The 26,925-nt window shown below is 34.8% G+C and overlaps 1 protein-coding gene across 3 annotated transcripts in view; it reads right to left on the bottom strand.

The window, feature by feature from the left end:
- Positions 1 to 2,710: 2,710 nt before the first annotated feature.
- Positions 2,711 to 26,925, bottom strand: part of LOC145255613 (G patch domain-containing protein 3-like) — a 77,628-nt gene continuing 53,413 nt past the window's right edge. For 2 of the 3 annotated variants that reach the window (XM_080114118.1, XM_080114119.1), the window contains exons 2-5: positions 15,731 to 15,895; positions 11,493 to 12,776; positions 7,584 to 7,893; positions 2,711 to 2,934 (exon numbers count right to left, since the gene is read on the bottom strand). In XM_080114118.1, coding sequence (XP_079970244.1) covers positions 2,766 to 2,934; positions 7,584 to 7,893; positions 11,493 to 12,776; positions 15,731 to 15,895 — 1,928 coding nt within the window. In that variant the 3' untranslated portion in view covers positions 2,711 to 2,765. Of the gene's footprint in view, positions 2,935 to 7,583; positions 7,894 to 11,492; positions 12,777 to 15,730; positions 15,896 to 24,380; positions 24,617 to 26,925 lie in introns of those variants that run through there. The other variant, XM_080114117.1, reaches the window with a different exon arrangement.

The raw sequence follows: 26,925 nt of genomic DNA, 5'->3' as shown, positions 1-26,925 counted from the left end.
AGTAATAGAAATATGTCGGCAAGTTGAAATGAACATTTTGCATTTCAATTTGCCAACATATTTCTGTATGCGTTATTCATCCATCCAAACAAAGATTTTAAACAATATAAAAAAACGCAAATAAAAAACAGACAAAAAAAACAGGATAAACAATCCTTGGTGTATGATAACACTGAAATTAACAGAAATAGTTATGTGACCAGTAGTTTAAGAGTTTATCGGTTAAATATTTACACATACACCTACATATATCTACTGTTTTATTTATATACAGATTATAGTGTATTAGTACATAGTAGTCATTTCAAAAGTAATAAAAATGGGTGCCATCAAAACAAAGCTCTCCAGCCTTATTTGTTATCTATATATATAAAAGCGAAAATGTATGTATGTGTGTTCGCTTTTTCTGTATGTCAACAAAAGGCTTTTTTCAGAGAAGCGGTCGCTTGCTTCACAACTTTTTAAAACTTTTTACATCACATATAAATTGTAATATCTCACAGTTAACAACGAAGTTCGCCTGTCTATTTAATTTGCTCGATTTCAGGAAGATAAATATTCAATATTTGTCGCTCACCGCATGTGGGTTAGTCTTTTTCCTATAACATTTTGGGAGAGGGAAAAAAAGCGTTCAACAGTAAATGAATACTATCCCACAGTCAAACTTGACCTCATTAACTCATTAAAACGGGCACCTGCTAAATCCAAGTAATTAAATAAATTCAAACGTGTTTCCGTTAGCATCTCGCGGTGGGGCAATGGTTAACGTTGCACTTTTTTTTTTCACACTTCAATTTAAAACTTTGCCTCAACGGTTCGGGTTCGATCCTCATACTTACTTTTTTTTATTTTAACCCCCCCACACACACACACATACACACCTCCAAACATCAGGGCAACGCCGGGTACCCCTCGCTAGTCATATATAAAATGTTAAAAGAACGACGTTGCTTAACCTATATATGTATATAGGAGATCACTTCTTTTTCAATTTTAATCTTTTGCAGCTATTTTTACCGGCTAAAAACTAAATCAAATTTATTCCACAAGTTCAAATCCCATATATATCGTGTGTAGACCAAAAATTGGCAGACTAGTTTGGTAGAGATAATTCTTCACACAGACAGACAGGGTCACTTTATATATATATATATATATATATATAGTCTTTGAAGTTTTTAACCTTTAAAACTATACAAAAAAATAAAAAAATATTTTTTATCATTCGTTAGAAAACCATCTAGTCAGTAAGTTATTTAATCACCTGCAATCACTGCATCAACTCATCAAAAAAAAAAAAATATATATATATATATATATATATATATATTAGTTTTGAGTTGATTAATCGGAAGTGGAACTTTTTTGGATATTGGAATCCGTATTAAAAAAATTTGTGTCTATTTTCCGATGCTAAAAACGATTCCTTTAATTATCTTATTTAATTTGATTTTGTTTCAAACAAAATCTTCCACAGCTGGTAATAGTAAAAAAATATTGATTTCAAATTATCAGTAAAACTAAAATCTATAGATCCCCACAAGTACGTTTTTACGTTTGAGAAAATATATGCACATTTAACGTGCATTTTTATGGGAGTCGGGGAAAAAAAACATAACTCTATAGTTTAACATTAGAGCTTAAACAATCAGAATCGCTAATTGTATCAGAATCGGAAATTTAGTACGGACCGAGAAAAAACATTGGGATTGTCCCATCACTAACATGTAACTTAAATTCTCAGCACTTTTAAAAAATTTTATTCAATACTTGCGTCTATTTGCCATTGGACCCTATTTTGTCGGAGAGGGTTTAATTTTCTACTCCACTTTGCTTGAACTGCTTCACTTTGGAATTCCCTACCTGCTCCCCGTTTCTCTGACTTTAACAACATGCAAAAAATTTGAACGCAACGTGAACAAACATCTTGCTGTCCAACTCCCCTCTCACGTTGCCCCCTCCCTATAAATCTAGTCCCTATCATAGTCCCTTACAGTTTCATGGTAATATGACTTGTTTGGAGTGAGAAAAAAAAAAAAAAAAATTTTTTTTACGTATTTATTCATTTATTTGCGGACTGTTATCCTCATCTTCATAGCTGTTGTTTCACCGCGTTTCAGCCAACTAATCCTCTGGCCTTCTTCAGGTGATTAACCATGATTGGATAGAAATGTTGAGTCTCTTAACTGTATTCCCAGTAAGTACTGCCTTCCATAGTTGTTGTTGTCTCATCAACAGTTACAAGACGCAGCATTCCTATCCCGTCATTATTAATCACCTGAAGAAGGCCAGAGGAATAGTAGGCCGAAACGTGGTGACACAAAAACTATGAAGATGAAGATAACAGTCCGCCAATAAATAAATAAGTATACGTAAATTACTCATCTCAAAGGCTTCCAATAAAAAAAAAAAATTTTTTTAATTTTAATTGAAAAAACTAAGAAAAAAGGAGGAGAAGGAGGTTAGAGAAAAAAAAAAGAGGACAAGAACGAACAAAAAATAAAGAAAGAGAAAGAAAGAGGATGAAAAGATTAAAAAAAGAGAAGGAAAAAAGGAGGAGGAGGAGGAGATAATAGGAGAAGGGAAAGGAGAAAGAGAGGAAGGAGGGAAAGAAGGAGGAAAAGAAAATGAAAGAAGGAAGCAAGAGGAGGAAAGCAAAGAAATCTATTAAACTCGTTTTGATAAAAACACATTCCGAAAAACACGGGCGTAAAAAAATATTTAAAAAAATTTATTTACAAAGATAAAAATCATAAAACCTCATTTTATCGTCGTTTCAACTGGTAGGGTTCATTTCTTCGAAGCAAAGGGTCGGCTGGGTCAGTAACTGAGGGGTCATCATACACAGTGGAAATAATCGGGCCATGCCATTCGCGGAGTTCTCGTCTTTTATAAAACCCAGACGTTCTTTTTCCACGTTTCGGTAACTGGAAGCTGAAAAAATAAATGATAAAATTGTTAACTATTCATACTCTATTTCGCTGGTGTTATGCTTAAAAAAAAGAACAAATACTTAAAATTAATTTTTTTTTCATCTAATTTATAAAACTGTCTGTCTGTCTGTCTCCATATTTTCAAACTATCTCCTATGAAACTAAACATTGCAGAGCAGCGCTAGGGGCCTCAAATGATTGGATTTTTATGGATCATTCATGGGTCTTTAACCAGTTAAAATAGTTTTTAAGGGTCAAAAATGAGTCAAAATTGGAAAACTTATCACACATTTTATGCATTCATCTTAGTTTATTTTTGATCAGTTAATATGCATGTCCCGTTGGTACAGTGGTAACGTCAACAGCTTTGAATGCTACAGTTTTGATTTTGGGTTCGATTCTAACTGATGGTACCCAAATAATTTTCTTTTTTTTTTTATTTCATACTTTTGAAATCATGACTTTAATTATATATATGAAATCTGGACAAATCAAAATATCATATTTAAACATATTTTACAACTGGGCAAAGCCGTTTCCCTTCCTAGTCTAATATAATTAGAAGAAGAGCTGGTGGACAGCGCAAACGGTTCAAAGACACTCTGATGTCCTATATGAAAGACTTCAACATTGACGTGAACACATGGGAAAGCAGTGCTTCCGACAGGCCAACCTGGCGCCGCTTGGTACACGAGGGCTGTCTGCTCGCGGAGGCAAGACGAACTGAATCTGCAAAAGAGAAGCGCGCTGCGCGAAAAGCCCGAGATGCTGGAGTGGCCGTCTTCAGACACTGGTGTCCAACATGTGGCAGGGGCTTCCGTGCCCGGATTGGACTGATCAGCCACCTGCGGACACACAACTAGTTGTCTATGGTCATAATCGACTCCGATTGACAAACACACATACAATATAATTGTATGTTTCTCGGATGGGAGTTTTAATTGCTGAAGTGAAAACAAAGATGTAATTTCCATATATCATTCAACATTTCCAGTTTTAACGTCTTTTTTTTTTTTTTAGTTTTTTTTTTTTCATAGAAAACGTACAAAGAAAACAAAAAAGAAAGAAAAAGGGGAAAGGAAAGATTAAAAGAAAAAGAAAAACTATTTTCTAAGTGCAACTGAATTCATGTATATATTTTTATACGATGTATATCTCCTGCTGCTCCCTGACCGATTATATAAATAAAAAGATACATGTAATACTAGTACCTTGCGTTTTATTTTCAATAATACAGAGGGAAATACTGCTGTGTCACATTTTTTTTTTTTTTTACATGATAGTCACCACTTATCAAGGCCCAGAAGCCACTCGGGGATAAGGGTTATTGCATGTACAGTAATCAATGGGATAATATCGTAGTAATTGTTAGGAATGGAGATTTGATAAAGTGTCTTACTTAAGGGAGCGGTTTATCAGAAATTTGTTTATGTTGGACTTGAAGACATCCAAGTTGTAGTCAGGTGGAAAACAGGCAAACAGAAGAGAGTTCCACAGGCGTGCAGAAAGAAACTTTGTTCATGGAATGAGCTAGACTTGTGATTTTGTGGGCGTACGTTCTAAATACACTCCTTTTTACAGATGCTTTAATTCACACCGCCTCTTAACTTCATGGTGTTTTCTCAGCTCCCAATAATATGTTACGCCTCAACATAGCATGTTTGCACAGCTTGCTTTCTCAAAAACAAACTTTCACAAACTTTTTAAAGTTCACCACTTATCAAGGCCCAATGGCCACTCGGGGATAAGTGTACAGTAATCAATGGGATAGTGTAGCAATAGTATTGGAGAATTGATAAGGTGTCATTACTTAGGGTGGCGGTTCATCAAGAATTTGTTTGTGTTGGACTTGAAGACATCCAGGGTGAAGTCACATTGATTTATCGTAAAGAAGTTCCTATTTACTTGCCTCCTCATGAGGACAAAGTTAGACACAAGGTCAGTTTTTAATGTGAGGAAAATCCAGCTCCCCAAACAGGGACACTTTGAATAGGAACAAAAATTAAAATTGTCTCAGTCATGAAGGATTTCTCCTCCACTGACCGATCTTGTCGTAAAGAAGTTATATGTGTAAAAAATGTTTGCATCTTGTTATAACCGGAGCTGTTTGTATTAATAAATACTAACACACACCTTATTACTTACTAAACGCATTATTAACACAGGAATCTGTTGGGGAGGGGGGGGGGAAGATAATTGACCCTAACCTTAAGTCCTGGATTAAAAATGTAAAAGTTGTTTCATTCGACGCTGGTACTAACTGATTGTTTGGCGACGTGTCAGTCATTTCTGGTCCATTATGTAAATAGCAATCAGGTAAAAAAAAAAAAAAAAAAAAAAAATGGTCGATATGTGTTTCCTTTAGTGTTGGGACAATTAATTGGAATCGGGAATCAGAAAATCGGGACTGATATCAGAATCGGGAAAATTTGTGCTCATTTTCCGATGCCAAAAACGATTCTTTTAATTTTTTTTTAATATTTTTTTTGTTTGAAACAAAATCTTCCACAACTGGTAGTAATGATAAAATAATATTTATTATAGATCATCCAGCACAAGTGTATTTTTTTACGTTTGAGAAAACATTTGAACGTTTATCGTGTGTTTTTATGATGAGTGGTGGAAAATAACAATTCCATAGTTAAATATTTAGAAATTTATAAAGAATCAGAATTGGAATCGGTAATTGTATCAGAATTGGGAATTTAGTACGGAATCGGTAATTGCATCGGAATCGGGAAAAATATTGTAATCGTCCCATCACTAGTTCCTTCCTATAGAAGTACCTCCACCCTAACCCACCCCCAACAAAAAGAGCTCTTACTTGTATAACGTAGTGGTTCCCAACCACCTTGCTGTGTCACAGTGGTGTGACGAGAAAATGTAATAATCATTACAATGAAAGTTATTTCTATGAATAAATACTTACACATGATATTGATTACATGATATTGATCGTTAAATATAAAAAGAATAAAAACAAAAAATGTATAACAAAAACGTTTGTTCAAATTATTACTTTGAAATTTGGATTTTAATAAAACATTGTTATTCATTTTTTGGTGACAGGCGTGCAATAAAAATTTAAAGCGCTTAATAGCGTGCCGCCAGGTAAAAAAAGGTTGGGAACCAAGTTCTTGATGAGCCATCCCCTTAAGTAATCCAATTTACAAAATTTCCACTACTGACGATTACTACAATATTTTCCCATTGACTACTGTACACTCATTAACCTTTATCCTCGAATGGCATCAAGGCCTTGATAAGTGGTTACTCCTATGCAAAAAAAAAAGAAAAAAAAAAAAACCCACTGATCTAGCCAGCCAGTCTTGTCATGCTCAGTTTAACATTTATTTTACATGCCGACATAAGTTGGACGGCGCTTAGAAACTGAGTATTAATTCGAATAAGTAGAAATAGTTTGGACTAAGGTTAAAATACAGCATTAATGGTGTTAAGGTAAGATTATGGGGTTTAAACGAGTTAATGTCTAAAAGTGCAGAATATATATGCATTGACTTGGAGTCAGAATATGGATTTAGGAAAGTTTTTTTTTTTTTTTTTTTTTACACAGTGATCACCACTTATCAAGGCCCGGAAGCCACTCAGGGATAAGGGTTATTGCAAGTACATTACGTTAGTGAGGAGATTTGCTGAAATGTTTACTTAAGGGGGCGGTTCATTAGGAATTTGTTAACATTGGACTTGAAGACATCCAAGTTGTAGTCCGGAGGGAAGCAGGCAGACGGAACAGAGTTCCACAGGCGTGCAGTTCTAAGAAAGAAGCTTTGTTCATGGAATCTGCGTTTTGATTTAGGCACAGATATAGAGTGGGGGAAATTTTTCACAGTGGATTCAGCTAGACGGGTGTTTTTCGTGAAAGATTGGCGAGGGGGGACCAGAGATTGGAGTTCAGACGAGCATCTGCCATGGAAATAATGATAAAACAAGGACAGGCTCGCAACGTCTCTTCTGTGGGAGAGAGGTTGCAGGGTAGAGAAAAGGGCATCCCCCACTAGTTCTGAAGATGTGGCTGCCAAAAATTCTCTCCACTCCTTATCTGTGCCAAAACCGAAACATAGATTCCATGAACAAAGCTTCTTTCTTAGAAGTGCATGCCTGTGGAACTCTGTTCCATCTGCCTGTTTCCCACCTGGCTACAACAAGTCCAACATAAACAAATTCCTGATGAACCGCCCGGCCTTAAGACACTTTATCAAATCTCCAATACTAACGTACTGTACACGCAATAACCCTTATCCCCGAGTGGCTTCCGGGCCTTGATAAGTGGTGGCCACCTTGTAAAAGAAAAAAATTTGGCTGCAGTAATAGTGCCATCTCAAGAAGGTATTTGAGGCGATCACAAATAGTTATATAATAACCCAAAATAAATATCGGAATTGAGTGACGATTTTGACATCAACCATCCATCACGGATAATAAAGATATATTTTCGTATTTCAGTGTCATCACTTTTTTTTTTGCACAATAATAATACAACAAAATAAGCAAAACAAATAAGTAAATACACTACCAGACAGTGCCGGATCGGGACAGCTTGTAGCAAATATAGATATCATCTTACTGTGAGGTCATCAAAACTTTAGATTTTCGTGAAAAGAGTCTTAGAAAAAACTAAATCACACATACCCGAATCCCATTTTGCAGTGGGGATTCTGCCCGTCATTCTGAAGCGCTTCAGCGATCCCTGGAATAGACAATCCCAATCCTTCTCCGTCTTTCCAGCCATGGCGTTCCATAATCTTCCGGCCAAATCCCTTTGTGTGTTTTTCAAATTTCCCAATACCAGCAACCATGCCATCTTCATCGTTAATGCATTCCCTTCGCCTTTGGTCTCGACGGATCCTTATCAAGTCACGCCCGTCCATATCACCACCGCCGGGTTCATAATAGCCGGACATGTCCACATCCCAATCGTCAGCCGTTTGCTCATCAAAATCTACAGAAATAGAAGGGAACAAAAGGTTTATATATATATGTTCTCTTTTTGTGGGTTGAGCTCTCTAGTAGGGGGAAATAATGTTTTAAAATTTTGAGGAGCTGATTTCTTGAATTTATTAAAGAGAACTCTAATGGAGGATGAATTTTCAACAGTCAACGTTTCCAATTCCAATTTTAATAAAATGTAAAATGAAAAAAGGGGGTAATCTCAAACACATGGTTTCATGATTGTCTTTCTACAGCACAAAGGTAACCGTTAATCCAAGTTTGTAAAGATGAAGAAGGCCGAAAGATGGACATAAATAACCAAGATGAGAATGGTTGCCCGAATAATCCAATATATCAATTCTCATCCACAAAATTTCAAAACATGAAACGAAATAGAACCAAATTCTTTTAAGAATTTCTTTTAACGATTTCCTGTTATTGGCGCTATTTATAATTTGAAAATTCGGTGCTTATTTAGAATTCAACCTAATTTTAAAAAAATAAACAAATAAAATATTAAAAAAACTTTATGATGTACATATCCATCACAGAACAAAGATGTCATATTACAATAATCACGTAAATTGATCAAGAAGTTATTTTATAGAAAATCATTTTTTTTTTTACAATCTTTAGCAATTTTAAGAGGAAATTTGAACTATTACAAGGTTGATTTTGATCTCGATAGTTCGAATTGAGTTGTCTTCCCCTTATTTATAAAATATGGCGGATCAAGACAATCTGATTTTCCTAGTTAAAACAAATCTGATCAATTTACATGATTTTTGGAATTTGACATTTTCATTCTGTGATGGCTGCACACAAAGCTTTTTTTTTTTTTAATTTTTTATTACATTTTTACCCCAAAGCACAGTGCCACTTTGATGTAAGGGGCTACTATCGAGGACACAAGTTGCAGGGATATTATGTAGGGAGTTGAGCAGCAAGATGTCTGTTCACATTACATTTGAACTTCTGCATGTCAGTACAGTTGGGGATGCAGGAACCCGGAAAAGAAATTCCAGAGTCTAGCAGTTCTGGGGAAGAAGCTATCAGAGTAGAAGGCTTTCTTATATCTAGGGATCTCTACTGTGTAGGGGTGGGATTTTGCTGCTTGCCGGGTTTTTCGGGGGGTATTTATGTCGAGGCGGTAAAAGGCCTTGTAGTTCGTAGATGTATTCACCATTAAAATACTTGTTAAATGGTGGCCTTGTAGAGGGAAAGGATACTTTCAGGCGTAACTTTCTAGTACGATAGAGAAAACCAACCTTCTTTGCAGCAAATATATCTGCTCCAACTCATGTTCCCTGTGAATGTTTCGTATTTTTGTTTTAAAAATAGGTTAAATTCTAAACAAGCACCATAAATTCTTGTGTCTACATTTTTTTCACCCCAAAACTATGCATATTGACATTTGAAAGATAAGGGCTATTATTTAGGATCATGTCTTACAGGGAATCATGGGAAGTTGAGCAGTGAGGTATCTGTTCACATTACATTAAAACTTCTGCATGTCAGTACGGTCAGGGAAGCAGGCAACAGGTGTTATGTATAATGTCTCGTTCTTAACTGTATTACTTACCTATTTGCATACTTAACTCTTGTTTAATGGACTGTGACTCGTCTGGTCTCTGTATGTGTGTGTCTGTCAGAACATATCATATTACATTTTTTTACATTTTCACCCCAAACAAGGCACATTACCACTTTGATATAGGTGGCTACTATCAGGGACATAAGTGGCAGGGGTACTATGTAGGGAGTTTAGCAGCAAGGTATCTGTTCGCATTACACTTTTGAACTTCTGCATGTCAGTACAGTTGGGGAAGCAGGATTGGTTGGTTGTTTTTGTTTTACGGCATATCAACCCTTTTCGGGTTATTTAATGCTGAATCCAAAGATTTTGAAGAAAAAATTTTTTTAATAGAATATATTTGTTGTTTTCACATTGGTTTCTATTCAACCCATAGTTGGAACCCTAACAGGTACTACCACTCCGGGTCAGAGTGGGAGCAATGGTAATTAAAGGGTGGCTCCACACTCCCCAAAGCCCACAAGCTGAGGCCTCACCACTGGATATAGTTTAAGGTCATATCCAGGACCCCCATTGAGGGACTTTTACCCTCTGCAGGGGGGCAGTCGGCGTATTCTAATGCCCCACCGACAGGGCCAGGGGAAGCAGGAAACTGGAAGAGAATTTCAAAGTCCTGCAGTTCTGGGGAAGAAGCTAGTAGAAGGCTTTCTTACATCTAGGGATCTCAACTGTGTAGGGGTTGGACTTCGCTGCTTGTCGGGTTTGTCGGGTATTTCATCGAGGGGGTACGGTATTTTCATCAGAGCATTCACCATTAAAATACTTGTAAAACAGGCAGAGGGTTGCAATATTTCATCGATGGGACAGAGGCTAAGAAGTATATATATATATATATATATATATATATATATATATAATAAGAATTACAGTTAAGTTTACCAAAATGATCCAAGATGGCAAAACTAAAGTAAATTATAAATATTAAAGAATTAATATTTATAAAATAATCTCAACCTGATGTAAAAGCTCGATAAAACCAAATAGGAGATAGAGTTTATAATGAGGATTTTACTTGTGCGAATGGAAATTTAACTAACTTTCTTGGATTCTGCATCTTTGGATTTTACCGTCATTGGAAATTTTACTCTTCAGACTATCCATTCACGTGAAATCACTTTTTTATTCACCCTATTCCCTCTGCTTCACTTTTTGTTATCAAGTAAGATCTATGACTTACTTGTAGTTTCATTAAATACCTTTGTAAGCAAAATCCGATCCCGCATTTTGCTAAATCTTACCCTCTGATGAGAAGGAAAATATTTCTTCGAAACTCTGTGGATTAAGGACTATCCATTTATTTAGTTATTCCTTTTTAAAATTAAATGTTTTTAACTCTTTTTCAAAGTGATTTTTAATATGTTTTAGTACTTTTTCTTTATATATATATATATATATATGTTTGGTTTCTCTGCATCTATTTAGAAACCGTCACCCCCTTTATGAGGAGATCTGTTTAACCCATCTTGTCTCTTTGGCGTTTCAAAGCCAACTTACTAAAATTAACTCAGTTTATTCAAACCGGAAGCCTTGACATGTTAGACCAGGTCCCTGTTTGCATACCTTCCAGTGCAACTTGATCGGTCACAGAGTTTGATTCATGACCTCTTGACCCCCTCTGCATCTGCACACTTGTTCAACTTATTTTTTCCCATAATGCAATCGTTTTTATTTACTCAGATAGATAGACAGGTAGATAAACCAATAACTGAATAAATGCTTTATACCCAGCGTTGCCCGACGTTTACCTAACACGAGGAGAGAATTACAAAGTCTAGCAGTTTGAAAGAAGAAACTATTAGAGTAGAAGGCTTTTCTGGCATCTAAGAACCTCAGTAGTAAAGGGGTGGGATTTTGCTGCTTGGCAGGTTAGTTGGGAGTATATATGTCAAGGGTGTACGAGTGCTACGCGTTCATCAGAGCAAATTTTATTAAAGCGCTTTTAAAACAGGCACAGAGAATAAAAATAAAAAAAATATATAAAAAGTGAAAACAATTTTTCTTTTTGCCATACTCACCTCCTTCTTGCTGTTTCCAAAACTGAGCATCCGTATAGAACACCAATCCACTTCCACCTTTTTCCCATTTGAGCTCAATTTCCTGCTCAAAGAGACGTTCCTCATTCCTCTCTTGATTGCTGGGATCATCATGAAGTGCTTCATGCCGCTCCCATTCCTCGCATTCGTCAGCATCGTCTTCTGAGTGGTCGGATCCCCGTTCAAACTCTATCATCTTTTCCTCGATCCGCAATGCCATCTTCTTCCGTCTGGCTGCTCTTTCTTGCTTCTTCATCAATTTTGCCTTTTGCTTCTCGCTTTCACGTTTTCTCTTCTGCTCCGACTCAGGATCATCAGGATCTTTATCAGACATTCTAACATTTTCTTGTAAGTTTCTGTGAATCTTAGGAATCTCTAATCGCTGACTCTGACGAATTCCATCTTTAAATAACTTTAAATTCTTTTCATTAATTTTATACTTCTCCGTTCGGTTCCATTGTTTTATGATATATTCAGTCTCTTTTGCATTCTCCCTCACTAAATGATTCGTTTCTTCATCCATTCCTTTTCTCTGTGATCCATTATCTTCACACGGACCTTTATCATCTTCATGATTTTCTCCTAACACGTTAGTGCCTTCTCCCTCATCGCTACTCTTTTCCTTCTCGTCCAATTCCTCACGGTCACTTGCCTCCTCCTCTTCTATCTCATCTCTTCCTTTCACCAACTCTTCCTCTTCTGAATTTCTCTTCCTTCTTTCCTCTACCTTCCCATCATTCATTGCATGACCTGAATCACCGATAATCTGAGAACCAAACATTCTTTGTTCAGTGTCAGCACCGTAACCTCCTACGACCTCCATAAGCACACCTCTTACATCCTTCTCACCCTCATCGAGAGAATCAATGGACTCCTCTGGTTCATCTTCTCGGACAGCTCTTACGTCCAAAATCAGCTGATGGCCAGAACCGCTAGTAACTGGCAACCAATTGACATCCGAATTTTCCTGATCCCATTCCGGCTGGTCGGAAACCTGATAATCAAACGGAACATTCGCATATTTTTTATCTACGGTCGTCTTAGGGAATTTCAGTTTCAGTTTGGAAATAATTTTTGGTGGCAGCAAACATTGCCTGATAAGATCTAAGAAAACATGTGTCGGTGTCCCCACATTGCCTTTCGGCATCACAGTGGGCGGATTCAGTTCAATTAGGTTTTTTAAGTCTTCTTCGTGGAACTCTTCCCGATTGGGGGACACAAGCGACTGTTCAAGACGTGTCTTGTATTGAGGTTCCATTTGTCCATCTGGGGGTAAAAAAAATGAAAAGAAATAAAGAATTCATTTATTTTAAATAACAAAGACATTCATGTTGCTAATGCAGAATAAAAAAAAATCTAAAGAATTTTAATAGTTACGGAAATTTCAAAATTGTGTCATATTGTAAACAAATGTATTTGTTTTTTTTTGTTTTTTTTATTACCATTCTCATGTTGGATGTAATTCGTATAATGTTTCGACTGATGTAATTTCCGAACTTCTTTATGTGTATCCTGTTAAACTTGCCAATCTGCACAGAATTTCAAACAGAACCTTTTATTTAATCCATCGGGGTAGCATGCTCTCATTCCGTCAGCCATAACTGAGTAGAGGTTGTAAGTAATTCACAAATGTATATATAACGTGGCTGTTATGCTCAAACTGGGTTCATTACAGTTCAAGCCTCTCTCGGACTCCCACGCCATCTGGTACCGTCGGAAATGGACAAACAAAAATAAATGAATCCGACTCTGCTTTTTCTTTCTGTTTTTGCAAAAGGTGTTTATCACCATTACTTTGCAAACAATACCTGATTCTTGTTTTTTTTGTTTTTTTCTAATTGTTCACTTTGCCTGCCATGAGTTTAATAAAACCCTGACCTCGCCATCTTGACACCAGCTTAAAAATCTTTCATCGCCACTGCGGGCCCACACATTCATCTCACCTGGCTCGTGTTTTTCTTTCTCTCTTTGCCACGTGGTGGATTTTTCTCGCCTTTTTTTTTTTCTCTTTCTTCTGACACAAGCCCGCTTGGACTTGCCAATTTGCAGACACGCTCAAAACATTTGCTGCTGCTGCTAATACCTTCGCTAGTTATCCATCCTTTGGCTGCTGCTGATATCCTCATTTAGTTTTGGTAAAAATTCAGTTGTGATACTTTTAGGGGAGGAGATTGAAGGTTCGATCCTCAGTATGAGCAATACATAAGTATTATAACTTTTGTTGTGAAAGACAAATCAGCTTTATCAGAATTCTGATACCTATGCTAATCTATATATCTAGAAAAGTGAACGTGTCTGTGTACATTTCCCTATGCAATAACTCTGTCAATTTTAAATCTACAGACTCAAAATTTGATATACAGAGTATTGAGACTTGGAAAAATCTATGTGATTGGTTTTCGACCAGAAATTTGGCTGTTAAGGGGTCAAAGTTCAACGATTTGACCTTCGAGAACTCTACCAAACTCCTCCGACAATTTTGGGTTGAAACACTTGAAACTTTAGATATAGGTTCCTTGGACATGGATCTAACATAATAACTTGATTTGAGCCCAAAACAATAAATGTTAAGGGGTCATAATAGGGGCCAAAGTTAAAAAAAATTTACCGTTTTTTTTTTTTTTTTTTTTTTTTTTTGCTCGGGCCGAAATGCTAGTTCACTAGAAAATTAATTTTTCAGGCGATTACACGTAAACAGCCTGACAAATTTAGTGGCAAAAATAAAAACAAGAAAATGTCAATTTTGCAGATAAAGTTAACAAAAAATGATCACTCTTTCAGGCTAGACAGAATTATAAAAACATTTAATCAATTTTATTTTAAATCTGTGTCAATCAAATTTTAGTAGGAAATTTGTTACTGTGGAAAATCATACAAAACCTGCTCCCTTCCTAGTACTAACCCTAAGTCTGAGGGGTAACATGGCAAATAAAGCGATTATGAGTGGTTATATGGCTTTATCAGTTGCACTTAGGTTTAGTGGTAAAAAAATTTGGTTAACTGCCCTAAAAGTTAGAATGACTTGGAAATGGGGAATCATTTTACACTTAATTTATATATGCAACCAACATCCACTCTAAATTCTAAAATAATTGTAATAGAGTGTTCGCACATAATCATTAAACAATATTGGATTTCATTTGAGCGTACTTTTAATATAAATAATTTATTTTCTTAAGTAGACAAATTTCTAAACATGATTTCCTTTACATAATTTATCTGAAATTTTGATAAACTCATATTTTCATCTCTCTTTTTCACTTGTGCCAAAAACCAAAAAATAAGAAATAAAAACAATAAAACATGAATTATTCCATAGATGTTAATAACTTGACCAGGCAGGCACCAGAAAATTTTTTAAAAAGTTTTTGGTCGAGGGTAATTTAAGTCTTTTAACTTTTAATAATCAACTTTCAACTCTGAAAGATATCATGTAGACTTTTAACAACTACGTGCTAACATAAACTTGGACATTTTAAAGGATTTCCTAAAAGAATAGGAGTCAGTGGAATGTAGAATATTTACTTTGTTTACTAATAAAAGATTTTTTTTTAATTAGGAGCCACCACTTATCAAGGCCTGAAGGCCATTCAAGGATGGGAGTTAATGAATGTAAGGTGGTAGTTTAGTAATCATTAATGGCATAAGATTTGTTAATGGAATCTGTATTTAAATTTAGGCACAGAAAAAGAGTGGGAAATTATTGATAGTGGTTGTAGCTAGACAAGTGTTTCTCATGAAAGTTTGGCGAGAGGCGATCATAGATTGGAGCTCAGATGAGCACTTGCCATGAAAATAGCAATAAAGCAGAGACAGGCGCACAACATCTCTTCTGTGAGAAAGAGGTTGCAGGAAAGAGAAAAGGGCATCTCCCACTAGACTACAAAGTCTGTTTTGAACTCTGTCAAGGCAGGATAATGTCTTTCTAGCAGCTCCTGCCCAGATGTGGCAACAGTACTCCATTCTTGGACGTACCTGGCTCTTATACAGGTAGAGAATTTCATCAGCAGTGAGATATTTACTGGAGCGGTAGAACGATCACACCATTTTTCCAGCAACCTTGGCAACGGATTTGATGTATATGTTCCATCTCAGATCAAGAGTAAATGTCAGACCTAGAAGCTTGTCAAAACATGGAGCCTCCCCAAGAATCGATGATTGTATTGGAATTGGGAAAAATATTGTAATCATCCCATCACCAGTGTATAATTCGGACTTACCTGTTGATTTGCTGCTTGTCTTTATCCTAACGATACGACAAACTCTTTTCATGGATTCTCCTTTTTCCGTGATCCAATGACGGCAATTGTACATGCGTACAAAGTCTCTGTATAAGGATTCCGGTAAACAGATCACACAGCAGCACGTGATGGACACTTGCGGATCTGCAGAAGGAAAAATGAATGAAAACAAATTAGAAAAAAATGCTCACGATAGTCGCTCAACACAATCCAGCAACAAATGGCCTACACATCTTACATACCTATGCTGGTTGAGTTTGAATAAAATAAAACATGTATTATATACGTTCCAACATTTAAAAAACTACCATAAAAACAACAAACTTTCTGATTCTCTGCTCCAACAACATGGCAAAAAAAAAAAAAAAAAAAAAATAGAAAGAAAGACATACTGAAGATGAAGTTTTGCCTCGAAATATATTTATGAATTTCAATATAAATTTAAAACAAAATAAATGTCTGCTTATTTTGTAATAATGCGTTGTTTTGGCTTCAAACGTATATAATACATATTTTATTTTATTAAAACTCAACCAGCGCTTCTAAGAAACAAAAATCTTAACGTAAAGATAAATTTGTCCGTAGAGCCCGGCATTAAATTTTTGAATTTTGCATACCATATCAGCAGGGCTTATTATAAACAATAAACTTTCTATTGCTTAACACATACACACTCGACCGGCGTTTTCTACTATATAGGACATTTAAACTTTACACTTCACAAACATCTGAAGGAAAACATGCCAAGCATTACCACCACCATAGTACGTAAAAAAAAAAAAAAAAAAAAAAAAAAAAAACTTGTATTTCCTGATGAAGATTCTGTTATGAATTGAAAAATATTGAATTCAATTTTAATAAATATTTTTATTTTTTAATAAGATTCTGCACTTGTTTGGCTTTAAACTGTTAAATATTTTAATTTTGCATTCCATATCTATTACTAATGAAAGTGACTAGTGTACACTCATTAACCCTTCTCGAGTGACTTTCGAGCTTTGAGAAGGGTTGACTCCCATGTAACAAAAACAAACTACATTGCTGCATCAAAGGTGGAGGTAATGCCTGGGAGGTCAGATGCACAGAGACTAAAGCTGCCTTCAGAACTGCCAGCAACCACTGCAAAAGAGTAATAAAAAAATTCAAGAGAGCTATATGCTCAGTCCGTTAAATCCAAAGTAGCGGAGCAGCGGCTTGGTTCCCACCAGTTTTGGCAAATAGCAAACAGGAAGGCCAAACTATTTGCCAAGAACTTTGCAGCTAATTCTACCCTATGCGACGAACGCCATCAACTCCTCGTGTTTCCTCCTATAACGGACAACACGCTCTGCAAAATACAAATATTTGTGCATGAGGTCGCCAAGCTAATCAAGAACCTTGATTCCAGTAAAGCAACTGACCCTGACGGCATTCCAATCATTGTGCTGAAAAAGCTTCAACTAGAACTTACCCCATACTTACAAAACTCTTTAAACGTTGCCTTAAAGAGAAGTGCTTTCCAACACCCTGGAAAACCTCATCAGTATGCCCTGTATTTAAGAATTCAGGTGATAAGTCATCTTCCTCTCAGTACAGACCAATAAGTCTCCTGTGTGTCATGAGTAAGCTGCTGGAATCCATATTAAATAGAGAAGTAGTCAACCACCTCAGCAGAAATAACCTTCTTAGTGATATGCAATATGGTTTCCGTTCTGCCAGATCTACAGCAGATGTGCTAACTGTTATATCTCATAGGATTAGCAAATCTCTTGACAAAGGCTTCCTCTCTAGGGCAATTGCTCCTGACATATCAAAGGTCTTCAATAAGGTATGGCATAAGGGCCTACTTCACAAGATTTCCAGCTACGGTATAACTGGAAATGTTTTCTCGATCATTAAATCATTTCTCTCCGATAGGCTCATAAGAGTAGTGGTTGATGGGCAGAAATCAGAGGCCCTCAATATTAATGCTGGTCAGGGGTCCATCCTAGGTCCAACTCTCTTCCTGATATACATCAATGATCTCCCAAAACACATACTTAAATCATTTGTTGACATCTATGCTGATGACACGACCATCTATGGCAACACATCAAAGGCCGTAAAAGATAAAGTTCTCTCAGATTCTCCCTCCTCTGATCTTGAGCATGTGGTACAGTGGGGGAGGAGGTGGCTGGTTACTTTTAATGCATCTAAAACCAAGCTCCTATCTTTACATCATCAATGCTATGATCCCCATCTGGCATCAACTGAAATGGATGGCTCTCATCTAGGGGAAGCTCCATGTTTTGATAAGCTTCTGGGATTGACCTTTACTCCTGACCTGAAATGGAACACGTACATCAAGTCAGTTGCCAAGGTCGCTGAAAAATGGTAGGATCCTTCTACCGCTCCAGAAGATATCTCACCCCTGATGCAATTCTCTATCTGTATAAAAGCCAAATACGTCCAAGGATGGAGTACTGCTGCCACATCTGGGCAGGAGCTGCTAAAAACAGCCTATCCTGCCTTGACAGAGTACAAAATAGACTTTGTAGCTTAGTGGGGGATGCCCTTTTCTCTTCAACCTCTCTCCCACAGAAGAGACGTTGCGAGCTTGTCTTTGTTTTATCGTTACTACCATGGCAGGTGCTCGTCTGAACTCCAATCTCTGGTTCCCCCTCGCCAATCTTTCACAATAAACATCCGCCTAGCTGAAAGCACTGTCAAAAATTGTCCCCACTCCTTATCTGTGCCAAAATCAAAACGTAGATTCCATGAACAAAGCTTCTTTCTTTTCTGTTCCGGTTGCCTGTTTCCCACCTGACTACAACCTGGATGTCTTCAAGTCCAATGTAAACAAGTTCCTGATGAACCGCCCTCTTAAGACACTTTATCAAATCTCCAACACTAACGTACTGTACACACAATAACCCTTATCCCCGAGTGGCTTCCGGGCCTTGATAAGTGGTGACTACCTTGTAAAAAAATAAAAATAAAATATCTCTCTTGTTAAATCTTTTCGTAAGTTATTAAATTTGTCGTTAGGTTATATAAAGGGAGGCAACTTTTTCTAACTTTGCCGGTTAGAGTAATTTCCCTTGAATATGCGTGTTCAATTCGTATTGGGAATTTGTGATTTCATAGGGATAAAAAAAAATTGAAAAAAAGAACAAAATCAATCAATTGCTGATCTACTACGTCTAGAAGGAATAGTGGAAGGGTGTATAAAACAAGGTAAATCACAAAGAAAGTGGTGTGATATCGTATGAACTTCCAATACAAGTTAGCTAAACAAAGTAGTGAAGGAGATGGGTGGGGGTGCTTGAGATTTGCGGAGAAAATTTTGAAATCGACAAAATGGAGTTCTTGTCCGGAATTTAACCGAATTAAAAAACAATCTTGATATACGTACCCTCTACCCATAACGGAAATAAAGATGTCACATTCCGAAATCCACGTAAATTGATCAGGTAGTTTTTAGATTTTTATTTAAAAAATCGGATTTTATGAGGAAGAGAGGACGATGTGTCTCGCTCCGCCATATCTATATATCTATAAAAGTGAACGTGTAGGTGTGTCAGAAATTTCGTGAAAATAGTGAATAATTCCACCCCATCTTTCCAAGCTTATAACTCCTCGAAAAATGTAATTCAAGCCCAATTTTTGTTTTTTTTTCTCTCTCAATTAAAGGAGCAAGGACTAAGGTTTCATTAAAAAAAAAAAAAACAAAAAAAAAAACTTTTTTTAAAAAAAGGTTTTAAACTACGGACTTTACAGGTAAATTTCTAAAAAAACAGTACTTTTTTTGTTTTAAATTTGAATATATTATTTATTGACCTTTTCTCTTCAATTTGTGAGTAAATTAATTATTTACTTTTTAATAGACACTTGAAAATGAGGGGGGTGAATTTAAAAAAAAAAACGTTTGTCTAAAATATTATATTCGGTTTATTGGAAAGAACATAAAATTTCACATTGACCCTGAAAATATCGTAAAAATAGAATCAATAGAAAAATTTTGATAGATTTTTAAAGTTTAAAAATTGAAAAATTTTGAGTTCGAAAAATTCATTACTGTTTAAAAAAAAAATAATATTTCTATTACTTTTAAAACAACTTTAATAGTTTATTTTGGAAGTATAATCCATAAAGAAAATAAACAACCCACTTTTAACGGAGAAATTACGAGATTTTTATATTTTATTCGCAGTTTCATGTTAGGGGTGTCAAAAATTCCTACAAAAATTCTGATACACCTAGTGAACGTGTCTGTCTGTCTGTCTGTCTGTGTACATTTCCCTACGCAATAACTATCAATTTTCAGTCTACAGACTCGAAATTTGATATACAGGGTACTGAGATTTAGGAAAATCTTTGTAATCTGTTTTCAGCCAGAAATTTGGCTGTTAAGGGGTCAAAGTTCAACGATTTGACCTTTGAGAACTCTACTAAAATCCTCCACCAATTTTAAGTATAAACAAATGGAATTTTAGATATAGGTTCCTTGGACATGGATCTAACTTAATAACTTTATTTGAGCCCAAAACAATAACTGTTAAGGGGTCATAATAGGGGTCAAAGTTTAAAAAATGTTACCTCTGCAGTCTCTACCAAATTACTCAAGACAATTTCTGATCTAAACATTTGAAATTTTACATAAAGGGTATTCAGAGATAGGGTAAGCTTAGTAATCGGTTTGGGTCGAAAATTTGAGCTATCAATATATAAATGTATGTATATTTGCATGTCTGCCTAAAACTTTCGACAGAGGTGATGGATTTTCACAAGATCAGTATTGTTTGAAGCTCGACCCTTCAAACAAAAAAATACCAAAAAATTGGCTAAAAACATTAATTTCTTCACCCTCAACCGAGTACTTTTCTACAGGGAGAAGTCGCTTTTTTCGCCGATATTTTTGAAAGTCATCCCCTCTTTTCGATTGTCTAGCCTTAATTTAAACCTACGTCACTCCCGGTTTGATGGTGGTCGTAACAGCAAAGGCGTCACGTTTTTTTCACTTTCTTTTCCTCCTTCGCGGTATGGGTTCGAGCCTACCTTCCTACTACCACTGTTTTTTTTTTGCTAAGCACACACCTCCAAACACCCGGGCAACACCAGGCACCCATGCTAGTTAATAAATAAAGTGAGACAACTAAATTCGAACTACCGAGACAGAAATAGAAATAAGCCTTGTAATGGCTACAAATTACTAATTACTAAGAACCATAAAAAAAAAATTTTTATATAAAAATAAAACGACTTGATCAATTGACGTGATTTTTGATGCATTTCATGACGAGTATGCACAACAACAAAAAATTCTGTTCTAATGAGAAGCATTAGGCTTCGAAATACCATGGTATAAAGAGTCCCCACTTACCCTATACCCCTAAATGATGTATACCCTTATTGAATAAATGAATAAATCTCTCTCTCTCTCTCTCTATATATATATATATATATATATATATATATTTTTCTATCATTTTCTTTCTGTATTGATTTCTATATAAGCTCCAAATCAATTTGTTGAACTTTGCATTATTCCAACAAGTCTCCTCTTAAAAAATTGATTAGCGCTTCTACACTATTGGGACGAAATTTTGTAGTCGATAAATGGAGTTTTTAAATAAAAAAAAAAAAAACAATGGTTTCAAATGATTTTTTTTTTTGTCAATTCTATTAAATTACAATGTTAACTTCCAAATTATGCAGTCGAAATTACCCGAATATTATTGAATTAAAAAAATCTTCAATCATGTTAGGTGAAAAATTGCATGCATCTTGTTTAAATCGAAATGGAAAATTACCTCCCTTTTGAACTCTTCTGTGTCTACAATCGTTTTCATCAAATTTTATTTTTATTTTCTTTAATAAATAATTTTCTAACTTATTGATTTTCGTAATTTTTGGATATAATCATCTTAAAAAAAATTTTTTTTTTCCATATATCAGTTTCAAAATTCAGTTCAAATCATCAATCCAATTGTGAACAAAACCCAAAAGATATCCGTAGACAGGCAAAAAAATTAAAATTAAATGAAAATGAAAATAAAAGAATTGATTATCGAACCAAAGCAAAATAGTGTTTAAAAATCAAATGCCGTTCTTGTTATCAAGATTATATTTGTAAGTCAGTACCGAACTGAATTTTAAAACTGATATATGGAAAAAAATTTTGTACCGGATTGATATAATCAAAGATTTGCCGGATATCCAATCAAACTAAAAAAGAACTGTGGAAATATGTGTATATTGGATTGTTACCAGCTTCTGTGGATTTCTTACAATACGCGTTGGATCTTTTTACCTGCTGAATACAAAGAGCTTCCATTACAAGATTTAGCATACACTTTCGATTTGAAGTTCAATATCCTTTTTTTACTGCATCAATATCCAATTTCCCATATTCTATGTAGCTAAAATGATTTAAAAACTTTAAAAACATTTCATTAAATTTTCTATGTTTATTACCTTTAGCATAGGCACCGCCAAAACTGGGGGGGGGGGTAGGTAAGTACTTTTTGACGGACCGTCTTTTTAAAAATCTACCAAAAATCAGGTAATTATCCAATCAATACGAAATTTTCAGCGATTATTAAGAGAAGAATGAACTTTATAACAGTGTACTTATTTTTCATAAACGATATTTATATATATTTTTTTGCTTACACCCCCCCTTGTTTTGAGGGGGTTCCAAATATGCTTAAAATAATCATCTGAAACTGAACAAAACATTGTGTTGTTGTAAGGGACAGGATTACAGATTGTTGTTTTTTAAAACGAAATTACATTCATTAAATTCCATTATTTCTGAGTAACTTTTTTTTTCCAGAAAGATAAAACCCTGAATTTTATCACATAGAAAGCAGAATAATGTAAAACTTTTTCTACTATTCTTAATTAAATTTTAAATGTTAAATTCTCCCAAAAAGTTAACAATTGGCGTTTTTTGTTTTGCACAAAAACGTATATAAATAGTTAAAAAAAAGGTTTTTGAAAGAATTAATTTGTTTATTTCTTGTCTAACTAAGATTTAGGATGATTTTCTATGAGAATATGCAAAAATATTATAATATAAGTACCTGGATTTCAAATAATTCCACTTATTTATATAGGCAACCAGTTACTTTGCGTTGATCTAGACAATGCTTACGTTTGTACTTGATAAAAAGCAAACTATGGAAGACCAAACAGGCCAAAAAAAACTTATTTTTCAGTGACAAAAATTTCAATGTATTATTAACGCTAAGGCTGGCCAGTACCAAATGGGTGACCATTTGTACGAGTTTAGTTTTTAATGTGTATGTGTGTGGAGGCCAGGCTCCCCAAAATGGGGGGGAGGGGGCAATTAAAGCAGAATAAAAAAAAAAATTATTTCAGCGCGTTTGGTCCACCGTAGTCGAAAGGCAGCAAACGTTTCCAAACTTGATCGAAAAAATAGATTCTTCAAAGCATGCCCTGTTTAATAATGGTCATGCATTATTCGGCTTGCTAAAAAAAAAAAAAATTGTTAATTTATTTATCAAAGATTTTAAAATGGCTTTTTTCGTATAAATATTAAAATTTCTTTTTTTTTTTTGCTTAACTTTAATTATTTTACTTAACATATTCACCGAATTTCACACTTCAAAACTCAAAGGCGGGATAATTAAACACAATCGAAGTTCTGATATTCAGACATCAAAATAAGGTATGCAAACAAGTCTTTTTTTTTTTTTTTTTTTTTTTAAATCTATAATCCTGCTCCCTTACAACAACATATGTTTTGTTCAGTTTCAGATGATTATTTTAAGCATATTTGAAACCCCCTCAAAACAAGGGGGGGGGGGTTGTAAGCAAAAAAAATATATATATATATAAATATTGTTTATGAAAAATAAGTACACTGTTATAAAGTTCATTCTTCTCCTAATAATCACTGAAAATTTCGTATTGATTGGATAATTACCTGATTTTTGGTAGATTTTTAAAAAGACGGTCCGTCAAAAAGTACTTATCTGTTCCCCCCCCCCCCAGTTTTGGCGGTGCCTATAGAAACCCAATCAATTAATATATATTGGGTGGGTTTCTAAACAGTATTTTGTTTAGAGTTTTATTTTTAAATCATTTTCAAAACATTTAATATTTAAGTGTCAGCTCGCGGCTATTTTTCTTGTTCACACCTTACGCTCGACACTATATGTTTTCGAATTTAATAAACGTTAAAAAGTGAGTAAAACCACTAAAAACTTATTCAGTTAGGAAGACGAGTAACAGTCTTGCCTTTATTCTTTATATATTTGAAGTTTTTGGTAAATTTTTACGGCATGCTCCAGCGTATTATAAACACCCCAACCTTCGCATGTTAAGAACGGCTTTCGAGGTTGGGGGGTGTTTATTTTGAAAGCCGTTCTTAACATGTGGAAGGTTGGGGTACTTCTGGGGCACGTCGTAAAAATTGACCGAAATTTTTTTTTTACCACTTTTTCGTATCTCTGTGGATTGTAAACAAACCCGGATCATTTTTATTTTGTAATTTATAATTTCGACATAACACGTAAGTACATAATAATGTTTTCACCTGAAATGCGTTCGTGTAAAACATTACTAATCTACAAAAGCACTAAAAACGAACTCATTTGAATGGGATTTAAAAAAGACAAACAAACTTTGTTTTGAAGAATACCATTGTCTTGTTGGTTTCTTGTATCGTCCAAAGCAGATTTCACCATTTTGTCCTTTTCCCTACCTTCTGGTCGATGTCTAAAATGAAAACAGTGGAAACCATTTTTCTCGATAAAACGAGAGAAGAAATTCCTTAGATCGCTTGAACGATAAGAGCGAGGAATGTTTCCAACAACGGCGTACACCGAGTCTGTTGACGCCATGTTGGAAACAGAAACAAGTCACGTGAGAAGAGAGTTACTTCCCTTTTATGATGGCGTAGCGAAAAGAAGAGTTATTCCCCTTCGTTTAAAAGTATTTCCGATGCCTTTTTTTATTATTATTATTATTATTATTATTATTATTATTATTATTATTATTATTATTATTTATTTATTTATTTATTTATTTATTACAAGGGAGTCATCACTTATGCACTTATGAAGGTTCAAAAGCCACTTAAGGATAAAGGTTAATGAATGTAAGATGGTAGTCTAGTAATCGTTAATGTATAGAATTAATGTAATGTAATTGTATAGAATTTGGATTATTCAACGATAACTTGTTTACATTAGACTTGAAAGCTACTATATTGTAATCGGCCGGGAAGCAGGCCAGTGGAACAGTGTTCCACGGGATTTTTATTTTTCATAAAATAATAACTGTATATACAATACATCGTCCCACAGCCGAGAATTTTATATTGGCGCCAAAATCTAGTCTAGATTATTATTATAATGATCTTTCCCAGTCGGTTGCAAAATAATGCATTCCTGTGCAGTTCTGGGAGATCTATTCTCTCAGGCGTTGCCTTCTGTCTTTGAGAAGAGGTTAGCGTATTTATTTATTTATATATTTTTTTTTTTTTTTTTACGACCTAAACCAGCGTAGTTAACCTCACCCCTAAAAAGAAATCATGATCTTTTTGGTAATATAAAAAGTGAAAATTGTGGAGTTACAAATTTTAAGCTTCCCTCCCTCATGTTTTAAGTGTTTCTACATGTATTAAACATCTTTTGATATCCCTCCCCTCACCCGTTTTCTCCTTCCTTCCATTCCGCTATCAAATTTGAAAAAATGCTAGTGATTACATGTCTCGTTAACCGCTACATGGCTAAGAAATAGGTGCTAATTTTATGTTAAGTTTAAACACTTTAAAATGTTAAATTTAAATTTTTTTTTTTTTTTTTAAATTCCTTCTTTCATATTATTTTTAAAGGCCGTTGAAACGTATTAGCTCAAAAAAAAAATAAGATCTTGATTTCTTTTAGGGGGTAAACTATGCTGGGTTAGGTTGTACAAAAAAAAATATTGAGGTTAGTTTATTGCTAATCACCTGAGGCGCCCCTACCAGGGGATGCCGACGGGGTTGCCCAGGCACTTTTAGCAGGTCAGAGTGCTCCTCCTCCTCGTGGGTGATGACTTCTCAATCCCACTTTCTGACCCTTGTGTCACATTTCTCACTATGGAAGAAAAATAAATATCCAGTATACCTTTCCATAAAAGAGATAGAAAAAATGTTTTGCCAATGTTCGCATTTGCTTTTTCTCTATAAATATTCATAGAATTACGTCAGTAGTTAATTTTTCATAGAGAAATTAGGTGTTTGTGCAGAATAGTGGATTTTGAAGCGAACAAATTTCAGAAGAAAATATTATACTTACGTATCATGTCGAAATTAGTATAAATTCCAAAAATTACACACAAAAAAAAATAATCGAGTAGATGTGATAGATCTTGTTTTTACAAAAACCGGTTCGACATTTTATATTTTAAAATAACAAATTTTAATTGAAATCAATGACGATAAGTCAAAATAATCGATTGCAGTTATCTCCCTTGTATTCTGAGACCATTAAAACATGGTTAAAACTCTACAATCAATATCGCACAGTTCATTGTCACAATATGAACTTGGTAAGCCTAGTATGGCTGGTCCAGAAATGTCGACTACATAAAATTGAGTGTCCAGCCATAAATATGTTTTCAGAAAGTTTTTACACAAGGACAAAAAATTGATGAACAAATAAAAAATATCAGTTTTCTTTATTTCATATCGTATATATATATAGTAAGTTATAAAATATATATGGCGATTAAGCTACACTGAACATTCCGCGTTTCATCCACTCTAGGACTCTTCAGGCTTATTATAATGATATTTTATAACTTACTAACTAGCTCTACCTACGTATTGAGCACTTTTGACGTAAATACTTAAAGTTTACGCATAAATTTATACTTTCGTATATTAATTTTATGTGAGTAAATGAAGTAGTTATATATATACTAGGGCGGGGGGGGGGGGCTTTGCCCAGTTGTAAAATGTGCTTAAATATGATATTTTAATTTGTCCAGATTTCGTATTATTATAGATTCGTGATTTCAAAAGTAAAAAAAGAAAAGTATTTGGATGCCATCAGCTAGAATCGAAACTGAAAGCAAAACTGCAGCATTCAAAGCTGGTGACGTTACCACTGTACCAGCGTGACACGCATATGAACTGATTAAAAATAAACTAAGATGAATGTACAAAGTGCATAAGAATTTTTTTTTTAAATTTTGAC

The sequence above is a fragment of the Euprymna scolopes genome, chromosome 31 (genome assembly GCF_053919585.1).
Source record: "Euprymna scolopes isolate OS-2025 chromosome 31, ASM5391958v1, whole genome shotgun sequence".
NCBI lineage: Eukaryota > Metazoa > Mollusca > Cephalopoda > Sepiida > Sepiolidae > Euprymna > Euprymna scolopes.
This window is presented reverse-complemented; position numbering and strand designations above follow the sequence as displayed.